This window comes from Prunus mume, linkage group LG8 (genome assembly GCF_029339155.1).
Source record: "Prunus mume cultivar Tortuosa linkage group LG8, ASM2933915v1, whole genome shotgun sequence".
Lineage (NCBI taxonomy): Eukaryota > Viridiplantae > Streptophyta > Magnoliopsida > Rosales > Rosaceae > Prunus > Prunus mume.
In genome coordinates this window covers 13,116,569-13,127,007 of record NC_142705.1, presented here as the reverse complement: position 1 = coordinate 13,127,007, position 10,439 = coordinate 13,116,569, and the positions used below count along the sequence as shown (strand labels likewise).

General features: G+C 35.6%; 2 protein-coding genes across 3 annotated transcripts; one reads left to right on the top strand and one right to left on the bottom strand.

Annotated features, from left to right (window-relative positions):
• Positions 1-917: 917 nt before the first annotated feature.
• LOC103339351 (target of rapamycin complex subunit LST8) lies at positions 918-5,596 on the bottom strand. 2 transcript variants are annotated; one of them, XM_008242632.2, is made up of 11 exons: positions 5,562-5,596; positions 5,143-5,265; positions 4,705-4,806; positions 4,471-4,583; positions 3,834-3,903; positions 3,035-3,112; positions 2,438-2,554; positions 2,259-2,353; positions 1,934-2,013; positions 1,752-1,811; positions 918-1,469 (listed from the first exon to the last, which is right to left on the bottom strand). In XM_008242632.2, the coding sequence occupies exons 1-11, from the start codon at positions 5,571-5,573 to the stop codon at positions 1,342-1,344; spliced, it is 978 nt and encodes a 325-aa protein (XP_008240854.2). In that variant the 5' UTR covers positions 5,574-5,596; the 3' UTR covers positions 918-1,341. The 2 variants fall into 2 exon arrangements, with proteins under 2 accessions (XP_008240854.2, XP_008240855.2); XM_008242633.2 differs by having other exon boundaries at positions 5,418-5,590.
• Positions 5,597-8,865: 3,269 nt separating this feature from the next.
• On the top strand, positions 8,866-10,207 carry LOC103339459 (uncharacterized). The gene is made up of 3 exons (XM_089043295.1): positions 8,866-9,220; positions 9,361-9,506; positions 9,860-10,207. Exons 1-3 carry the CDS (start codon positions 8,866-8,868, stop codon positions 10,205-10,207), a joined length of 849 nt encoding a protein of 282 aa, XP_088899421.1.
• Positions 10,208-10,439: the final 232 nt, after the last annotated feature.

The window sequence follows — 10,439 nt, the reverse complement described above, 5'->3', positions numbered from 1 at the left end:
TATCCTCCGGACATAGAGTGGGTAGGGCCATAAACCTTAACCAACTAGGGTAGAACTGTATTATATAAAGGAAGTTATCAGCACAAGATTATAGGTATTAGCTAAATAATTGTCTTCATGTACAAAGTAGGGGTGGACATTCAAACCAGAAAATTGGAAAACCGAGTCAAATTGGGCCAAAAAAAGAAGACGGAAAAGACCAAGTTGACCAAAAATTGGACCGAGATGACCAAAAACCGAACCATACCAGTTTGGTTCGGTTCTAATTCTTATAGTGAAAAAATGAGACCGGGCCAAACGGGAGCAGGTTGTGTTTTTTTTTTATTTACAAAATTATTTAAATCAAATGCTACTTTTTTTAATCTCATAACTATTATTTCCCTAAACCCAACTTCTAAACATCTCTCTTTTTATGAAATTGGATAATTTATTAATTTTCAAGCCCAAAACATAAAATTTTAGTTGGAATTTGTATAAAATAATAATAATAATCTGGTTTAAAATTGGAAATATCAAAAATTGAACCAGACCAACCAGTTTTAATTTTTTTCAATTAAAACTAGACTAAACCGAACCGGTTAAATAGTACCGTTTCAATTTGAGATAAAAATTGGACTGCGCCCACCGGGTACAAAGGGTGCCGTGGTGCTTGTGGTTTTAGACTGGTATCAGAAATGCTACATTGTGTCTGCGCTCACACACAAATATATATTCTTGTCGAAATTACATTCTTATTCACTTAAAGCCAAAACCCCCATAAACTCACCTTATTTTAAAGGGAAAAACCTTTTCTTTTCACCTCAAAGAAAAGGGTGGTAAATGATGAAGCACCAAATGCAGAGATAAAATTGGAATTGGGAAGAAATCCAAAAAAGTCTACTGATTCATTTTTCCCCCACCACTTAGTAGAAGCAGAATGAAAGCCAAGAAAGCCAAGTTTTGGATTATACAGCTGTACTGTTATTACAAACCATTCAATGAGATTGCAATAAGAAACATTGCTTACAAGTTACAATAAACAATAAACAGTGTAGGCATAGCTGATCTCACTTGTTCAGTAAGGCTGCTATTAGGGGGCACGATATAATTTGTGGATTTAACAAAGTGTCAAGGAATTATGAAGAAAGTAGTATACTTTATTTTGGTTACAAAAGTAATACACATAATGCACATTAGGTGGAAAATATCTCTATGGGGAACCTGAAATAAGATATGTAGCACCCCCATATTTTTATACAATTCCATTATAAACAATAATGTAATTGCGTGTGCACGCACACACGCACACACATACGCACACGAGGCAGACATGCATGTACATGAGCCAAGGGCGATTCTGGTTCAGGATGAAGAAGGTTCAGCTCCATCATGAAGTGCACAACAAATGGTTGCTTTGTGATGCCCCTGATACACCCTGATATCTTCACCAGTGGACATGGACCAAAGTCTTGCTGTTGCATCTGAGGAAGCTGCATGGATAATTGATAAATTGTTCAATAGAAAAATTAGAGAGAAGAAAACTAAGAATCTGAATGTTAATTTATCGCACAAGTTTGACTACTGCATTAGTTTACGAACTTAACAGAAAAAGGATAGGGTGCTGCCATATCCCAATTTACAAAATGACATTTTATAGATTAAGGTTTAAAACTCCTAGTGAAAATCCTCAATTGTGAAGTGTCCATCGTTATCTACAAGCTGCTTCAGAAGACATGGGTTATTTAAAATCGTTAGTTGTTGAGAACTATTACCTGTTATAAGATAGGCACCATCTACTGAGAAAACACAGTCCCATACCCACCGCTGATGTCCTACGAAGTAAAGAAACAGTAAAGATTAATTTATCATATAGCTTGGTTTTAAGAAACAATCAGGCGTATTGAGTAATTTGTAAACTAAAATGAGCACCTTTAATGGTATAGCAGATAATTACCTACTAGAGTTTTCTCTAATGTGAAACCATCAACATTCCATATCTTGACAGTGTGGTCAGAAGAGGCGGTCGCCAGATATCTAGAAGTACAAAGACAGGTTAAGCCAACAAGTGACAACATCAATATACTGGCTGCTAGCAACAGAAGGCAAAAATAAAATAGTAGATATTGTTTGAACCAAAAAAAAAAAGTTATAGTAAAAGGCAAAAGTTTATTGACCTAGAGAGAATACCAGTTAGGAAGAGAAGGCGAAATGAAACAATAGATTTGACCCTAAATGAAAGGTAGAAGGAAACAAAGGTTATTGGCTTCGATGGATCAAACCTGTGGGGTTCACAGAATTCAGGTGAAAGAAGACATTTGAGGATGCATCCCTTGTGTGCTTGCAGCTTATGAAGTGGCTCAAAATTTGTCATAGTCTGGAAGAAAAAGTACTTGGCGTCAAAATGAATGAAGTATGATAAGAAGGTGAAATCAGATAATCGAGTGCATAAAGGTACTACCTGGGTTCCCCGCAACAAGCGCCAAACATAGCATGTACCATGATTATTTGCTGCAACAACCAGGCTCCCATCCCACATCACTGTTAATGACCTTACAGCCGTATCCACCTCTGGAACCTAGATTCACCCCATAGATTGATATTAAATGTACCATTCTGTAAATTACCATCCAAAAGAACCGTTAAATTTACACATCACTGTTAACGACTTCACATTCTTATCCTCAGTAATACCATCCAAAAATCCCCTTCCCTTCTACCATCTATTCCTGCATATTGAACACCACAGTGTTTTTGTTTTTCAAATTTATTTTCTATTTAAGATAGGTTTTTATTGTTAAACACAGCGCAACATATGCGCACGAGTCTAGTAAAGACTTTGCCCACTTAGATCTTCATTTCACCTAAAAAAATACCAAGGCTTTTAAAAAGATTACTGTTTAGACAACACGGTTCCTAATGAGACCTTTGAAATTAGTGTAAGATGAAAACGGGGACGAACCCTCCCCTCAAATCACCACCTTAGATTTGCAATTTTGATCATAGCAGTAATAAAAGGTGTATACGAAGTACATAAGTGCAAGACAGCGAAGCATACCAGTTCGCAGCTGCATGAATTTGCTGTCAAATCCCAAACACGAATATTGCCATTTTGGTCCCCAGATATCAGTTCAGTCTGTAAAACCACAAACAGATTTAAAGATTAGAAAAACAATTGAAACCATTATGGCATGCAAGCTCTTCCTTCTTCTTTCATTTTTCTCAAGGGCATAAAATTGACAATTAAGAGAACAAGAATGAACATGAAACAACAACTCTGACTTAAAAATTGGACTTGAACAAAACCCATGGAAACATCATTGCAACAGAATACAGACGGCCACTGGCTCACTACATCAACTTAAGACCTTTTAGCAAACACTATCTCTATATAAGCAATTTGATGAGCCAAAACTCTGTACATGGTCAATGTACGGTGATTATGGGAAAGTTCACTCTCATAAGATAGTTACCCAGATAAGACAATGGGCTGTATGGAAAACTGCATGCATGTTCCAACTTCCATCCAGTTCAACATCATACTTGAACAGTCTAATGTAAGTAGGAGCTCACATATGCCAGCATGATGCTTTCCTTCTTGTTTTTTTTCCTCCCTACTCTCTTTTGGGAAAGCCATTTGACACTCTCTAAGCTTACCAGACACAAAACCAAAATCGTCTACGAAGATTATCATATCTTTTCAAGAAAAAAAAACACATACAATTACATTATCATGAAAGTCAATGTTATCTCTATCCTTCTTAATAACTTGAACAGTTATGAAGACACTACAACCTAATAACATTTTTACCTAACATATATATTCCATAGCAGAAAGGGACAAGGCAAAAGTTTACCTGATTTGGGTGCAGCACAACAGTGTTAACAGCTGCACGGCTTTCATATTCCCGTTGACAACCTGGAGCTCTGTGATTAACTCAACATATAAGAAAAACAAACTATATACAAAATACGAACAAGACTAAATAAAAGAAAAATAGATAGCACAACCAGCATGATGAGGACATCTTTGTCAAACCCATTAGGGTTTACAAACGAAAGAGATGGAAGAGAGAATTATTAATTAGTTTCCTAATTTATTTGTTAGTTCCTAGGTTCTCTAAGTTTTCCAGATTTCATTAAGATTTTTAGTTTTTCCAGATTTCAGTAGGATTTCTAAGTTTCCTATTTTATTTGGATTAGGATTTCTTTCCTAGAATAAGTTTAATTTTCCTTTTCACTCTAGGGTTAGATTATTATAAATACCCCTTCTATGTAATTCATTATGGAATTGAGTTGTTGAGAAATAAAGAAAAGTTTATTTTCCAGAGATTGGAGACTACTTGGTGTGAAGCCAAACCCTTGGAGTGATTCCAGACCTATCCTTGTTCATTCTATTTTCTGTTTTCCATTGTTTTCGCTTCCGCTAAACTACCTAAATTCTCAGTTCACCTATATCCTACATCACAGCATACGTGTGTTGGCAACAATTACCTCAAATCCCAAATTTTTACTGTACCATCCTCAGAACCTGAATACATCCAGTTTCCATCACATTGAAATCCCACTGCCATTACATTATTAGTATGTGAATCATAGCTCATCACCTGCCAAACAATTATACCAAAAGGATGCTCATGAGTTGATGGAAGAAGAACAAATGATCATGAAAGTCCCCATCTAAATTCGACAAAAACTAAAGCAAACCTAAGAGTGAGAAAGACAAACCGGTTGAGGGCTGTTTGAATTAACATCAAATAATCGAATGTGAGGATTGCCGGCTGCAGCCAGGAAGCGTTTATCTGGAGTAATCTCGAGCCTATTAACTTGCTGTGCTCATGAAAAATGGAAAAATCAGATCCAGCACAAATGAATTAAATAAACAATAAGTAAACCCACCAGGAAGTTTTCCAATCTTTTCAGAAAACATAATCAAGCAACTATGAACTAAAAGAAACTCAATGACCTCCTAACAAATGAAACCATTCCACTTCACCAATCTCAAATCTTCTCAATGCCAACTAATTGGCTTACCTCAGTTGGATTCTATCATTTGAAAACAAAACCAACATCTCAATAAACTCCAAAATCCAAAATTTACAACGACACACACACAAAGATAATTTCTTTCTTTAAAAATTGAAAAGTGGGAAGTGAGAAACATACTGAATCAGGGTATTGGATGGTACGATAGCAGCGGCCACTTTTGGCCTCCCAAAACCGAATAGTGTGGTCATAGCTAGCCGTTGCTAGGATCACCGATGGTTGCTGGCTCATCTTAATCTCCTCCTAATCAATATTAACACAACTACTTAAAACAGACATAACATAATCAAGCACAGCCTAATTGGAATTCTTATACAACTCTGAGATTAAAAAAAAAAAACAGAAAAAAAGAAGAAGAAAAAGAAAGAATTGGGTTGAGGTTGAGGATGATTTACCTATTCATAAAATTAAACAGAAAAAGACGTTAAATTTAGGTTGGTAATGGTGGGAAATTGATGGGCAATAGTGTAATTGGGAATTAGGGTTTTGAAGGGGGTTTTGGAGGGGAGAGAGCTCCATGGAAAGCAGAAAGCACAGACCTGAGTGGGCATCTTCTGGGCCTCAGTCAGAGAAATGAAATCATCATGGGCTTTCCTTGTGTTGGGTTTCTGTTGGGACTTAGAGCAAAATCCAACGTGGCACTTTTAGGTTCAGAAAAAATAGCTGAGACTTGATCCAATTGAAAAGTTAAATTCAACTTGGAATAACATTTCTCTGTTTTGCTGTTATTTTTTGTTGTTTGACTATTTTATTATTATTTTGATTAAAAAAACAGACTATTTCATTATTTTATTATTATTATTATTATTATTATTTAATTAATGTGCCTAGATTATAGTAAACTAATAAATAATAAAATAATATTTTAATTTAACATATCAGGCAGAATGTAGAACTTTATTATATGTCAAATTGCCACATAAGTTATCGAATTTCAGATTTTATGTTTGATGGGAGATGCTTACAAATCAAATGGGAACAAGTGTAATGCAGATAACTGGAGAACCCAATAGGCATATAACATGCCAATTGTGGGTGTTTATTGAACTCTTGTGACATGGTTATTTACATGGAATGAGTATTATACTTATTTTGATTTCTAATTTCCGAACACAGGAATTAGAACAAACTTCTGGTGTTTAATGAATAAAAAATTATGTTGGTTACACATTTGTAATCTACAGTTATTGATCTCATATCCAGTCCTCCTCTCTCTTAATTTTCCATTTTGAAATTCATGACTTCTCTCATTTCAAATAAACATGTCATTAACTTGTTTTGTTTTGAGCTTGGTTTACCAACTTGTGGAAAGTAGTTCTAGTTACTGGCAACGGCAATGGCATGAAGGAAAGAAAGGGAGAAATATAGACTCAAATGACTGAAACCAATAGGTATTTTGCCAGGGTTGGAACTTGTGCAAATGAAACAAACAGATGGTTGCCAACTTGCCAACCATGAACTACTAGGATTCCAATAAGTTCAAATTTCCGTAAAAAAGAGAGAAATTTTGAAAAAAGGGGGGAGCGGGGGGAGGATATCCATTAAAATCCTCACAATCACAGTGAGAGGACATTTGGTAAAATCTCCATCTTTATTCAATGACTATTAATTCAAAATGCAATGCGACGCATATACTTTTTTTTTCTTTTTTTCTTTTTCTGATTGCTGTAAGATATGCCATATTACATTGAAGCTTAACCTGTCAATGTGAATCAATGAGGTGCTTGGCAGGGCTCTGGAAGGAAACAAAGCAAAATCAATTGGAGTCCGTATGGAGGGGTCTCAAGTCCCCAAAATAATAATCAACCTCATCATTCATTCACAGCCACACATAACTTTTGTTGTTGGATTGGATTGAAGAGACAGAGAAGACGGGGGGTGGGGGGTCAAATTTTACCCCAATGCTCCAAGTGCCTCTCTCCTTGATCATAATTTGTACAATTTCTTGTGCAGGCCATAATGAGTGGACCTTCAAGTTGTTAACAAAAAACATGAAATGGGCCCATTAATTATAATGATAGCTCAGCCAGTATGTATTTATAGGCCAGAAAACTGATCAGCCCCTGTGAAAGATGAATCTGTGATGGCTGCATAAGCCTGCAGAAGTAGGAGTACCAGTAATGAGTTTAGGCTTGAGAAAGAGATGGAGAGAGAGGGCTGGAATATTGAAGGAAGGTATTTGATGATGTATGATGTCATATCTTTATGTGAATAGTAGGGTTCAATCATTAACTTCATAGATGTTGTCTTTGTCACTTTGTGAATCATACCCTATAATAAATGTTGATGGATCACAAGATTGCATCAAGTTTTTCCCAATGGAGGAATTAAAGGAGTTACTTCGAACACCTTGTTTAAAAATACTGGATCAACTTTGCTTCTTTCATGTTAAGCAACTTTCACATGACTGAGCAGGGACTGGAGGTTACTGCTTGCAATGGATTTGGTGAGAGTCCTGGTGAGGAACAAAATGCTCAGCGGGGACAAATGCTACAAAATGCGTATGCGCTAGTAGGTTCCACTGTTGGTGGGACTGGGTCGTGTTGAGGTATTAAAAGATTCAAAGATCTCCAATTCCAACTTGACTCGTTTATCAAACAAATAACATGATATATCAATTCCTCCACTCATATATAATAAGAAAATCATGATAATATTGAGAATATTCTACAAAAAGCAAATTTATGTTTATAATTTTAGCCCTACAAAAATTTAAATTAATATAACTAATTGAGTTACATGAATTTGACTCGACATGGAAACTTCAAGCTAGTTAGTTTCGAGGTTGTTCATTTTGTGTTGGCTAGTTGATTCAAAACCCGTATATTTATTAATCTTGTCTTGACGAGTTGACTTGAATATGATTCGAGCTTTTAATCATGCATGTCAACCCGCATAATTTTGTGTGAGTTTCAAATCGTCTATAAGACCATTTCCAATCATATTGGGGCTAAACTCAAATTTTCACCCTCTAAAATATAATTATTCATGTATTTTCAAGACTCAAAATTTTTTTTCCTCCAACCTTGCAGACTCATAATTTGAGTTCGCAACTTTATTAAATTGTTTAAGAACAAATAACCCCTTTTTTTTTTTCTCGTTAATTTTTCTTGACATTATTTTTGTTTCAATACTCGTGATTTAATTTTCTAAACATTTTTACCTAAAAAAATTAAAATTCCAAAACATAATAGAATTTCACTTAAAAATAAAAACAAGTATAACACCATACGTATGCCCGGAATAATTTGAACCTTTCATTGAAGCCATTGCCATAATTTTCTTCCATTTTTACTTTTACTTTTACTTCATTGGATTCCTTTATCATCATTCAATAATGTTATGAACTTTTACCCACCTCCACTTGTGTTCTTCAATTATTTTCTGAACTCTTTCCCATCCCCTATTGTCTTGTTTCAATCATGTTCTGAACTATTGCTCAACTTTGTCCATCTCACTTTATTAGATTCCCTTATTTTTCCTATCTTCATTCAATTATTTTATGAACCATTTCCCATCTTGTCTTGTTTCAATCACGTTCTGAACCATTGCTCATATTTGTTCATCTCACTTTATTGGATTCCCTTATCTTTCCCTATCTTTTCCTATCTTCATTCAATTATTTTATGAACCATTTCCCATATTGGCTTGTTTCAATCACGTTATGAACCATTGCTCATCTTTGTTCATCTCACTTTATTGGATTCCTTTTATCTTTCCCTATATTTTCCTATCTTCATTCAATTATTTTTAAACATGTAGGTAATCTCATTCTCTTGTCTATTTAAGAAGTGTTATTCTACTGAATTGACCACACAATCTCCTTCAATTCTCCTTCTTACAATGAATTCACTTGGGAAGACTATACAAAATTTCATCAATGATGATTCTGATGATGATGACCTTCATCAACAGAAGGTTGCAATGGCTGTTCAACACCATACGTTTTTGCTGGAACAATATGCTCAACAATCTAAACATGGTGGTTCTGTTGCAGGTCGTGAATACAAGAATCGGAAGAGAGAAAAATATCATAAGAGTCTCATGGAGGACTACTTTTATGAAAGACCACTTTATCCCCCAGTGGACTTTCGCAGGCGGTTCCGCATGAGAAGAGAGCTTTTCTATCGCATCTTGAATGATGTTGTTGCACATGAGCCATACTTTACCCAGAAGATAGAAGCTTGTGGACGACAAAGTCTATCCCCAGAGCAGAAACTAATAACCATTTTTTGAATGCTCGTATATGAATGCTCGGCAAACTCCACGACGAGTACTGTAGATTGGGTGAATCTATAACCCTTGAATGTTTGCGAAAGTTTTGTTTTGTTATTAAAGTTGTGTATGGTCAGTGGCACCTCCGTTCCCCAAATCCAACCTACTTTTACAGGCTCTTGCACAAGGCTAGTCGCAGAGGATTTCCAGGCATGTTAGGCAATCTTGACTACATGTATTGGGAATGGAAGAACTGCCCGCTTGGGCAGGCCAGTTTACCGGCTACAAGCATAAGCCAACTGTCGTTTTAGAAGCAGTGGCCTCGTATGGCACTTGGATATGGCATGCCTTTTTTGGCATTGCCGGATCGAACAACGATATCAACGTTCTAGCTCATTCCCCGTTGTTCAATGATGTAGTGAATGAAGTGTCTCCCCATATCCAATATGTTGTCAATGGAAATGAATATAATATGGGTTATTACTTGGTTGATGGTATCTAGCCTCGTTGAGCTACATTAGTTAAGACGATTTCCCAACCGGATACTCCAAAAAAAAGACTATTTGCCCAAAAATAAGAGGCTTATAGGAAGGATGTCGAAAGAGCTTTCAGAATATTTCAGGCTCAATGGGCAATTGTTAGGGGAGCTGCACGTATGTGGCGCAAAGAACAACTTCATTCAATTATGATGACGTACATAATATTGCACAACATGATTGTTGAGGATGAGTATGAGGATCTAGATGCAGAATCTGATGATGAAGACAATTGTCCACGAACATCTAGAAGAGTAAGAGCAAGACTTGCTTATGAGCTTGAGCCAACTATCATGTACGATATAAACCGAGACAGACAAACTATCTCAGACTACATGGTTCGTCATAATAGAGTTCGTGCTTCACAAGTGCATCACAATCTAAGAAATGATTTGATCAACTACATTTGGAGATGCGAAGGAGATGGGCAATGAGCTATGTTGTGCGTTTAAATTATGTAAGTGTGTTTAAATTATGTTGTGTGTTTAAATTATGTAAGTGTGTTTAAATTATGTAAGTGTGTTTAAATTATCTAAGCATGTTTAAATTATGTTGTGTGTTTAAATTATGAAAGTGTGTTTAAATTATAAAAGTGGTTGTGTGATTTTAATGAATTATATGGTTTATCATTGAATTTTTTAAAAAACTAATCATAGAAAAATAAAC

Bases quoted from the DNA above. Each gene is read 5' to 3' on its own strand.
- LOC103339459 (XM_089043295.1), top strand. From the start codon at position 8,866: ATGAATTCACTTGGGAAGACTATACAAAATTTCATCAATGATGATTCT. The intron at 9,221-9,360 runs GTCTATCCCCAG...TTGTTATTAAAG, and splicing joins AGAAGCTTGTGGACGACAAA to TTGTGTATGGTCAGTGGCAC. The intron at 9,507-9,859 runs GCCAGTTTACCG...AGAATATTTCAG, and splicing joins AGAACTGCCCGCTTGGGCAG to GCTCAATGGGCAATTGTTAG.
- LOC103339351 (XM_008242632.2), bottom strand. The intron at 4,584-4,704 runs GTTTGTCTTTCT...ATTGTTTGGCAG, and splicing joins ATTCAAACAGCCCTCAACCG to GTGATGAGCTATGATTCACA. The intron at 2,014-2,258 runs GTTTGATCCATC...TTGTACTTCTAG, and splicing joins GAATTCTGTGAACCCCACAG to ATATCTGGCGACCGCCTCTT.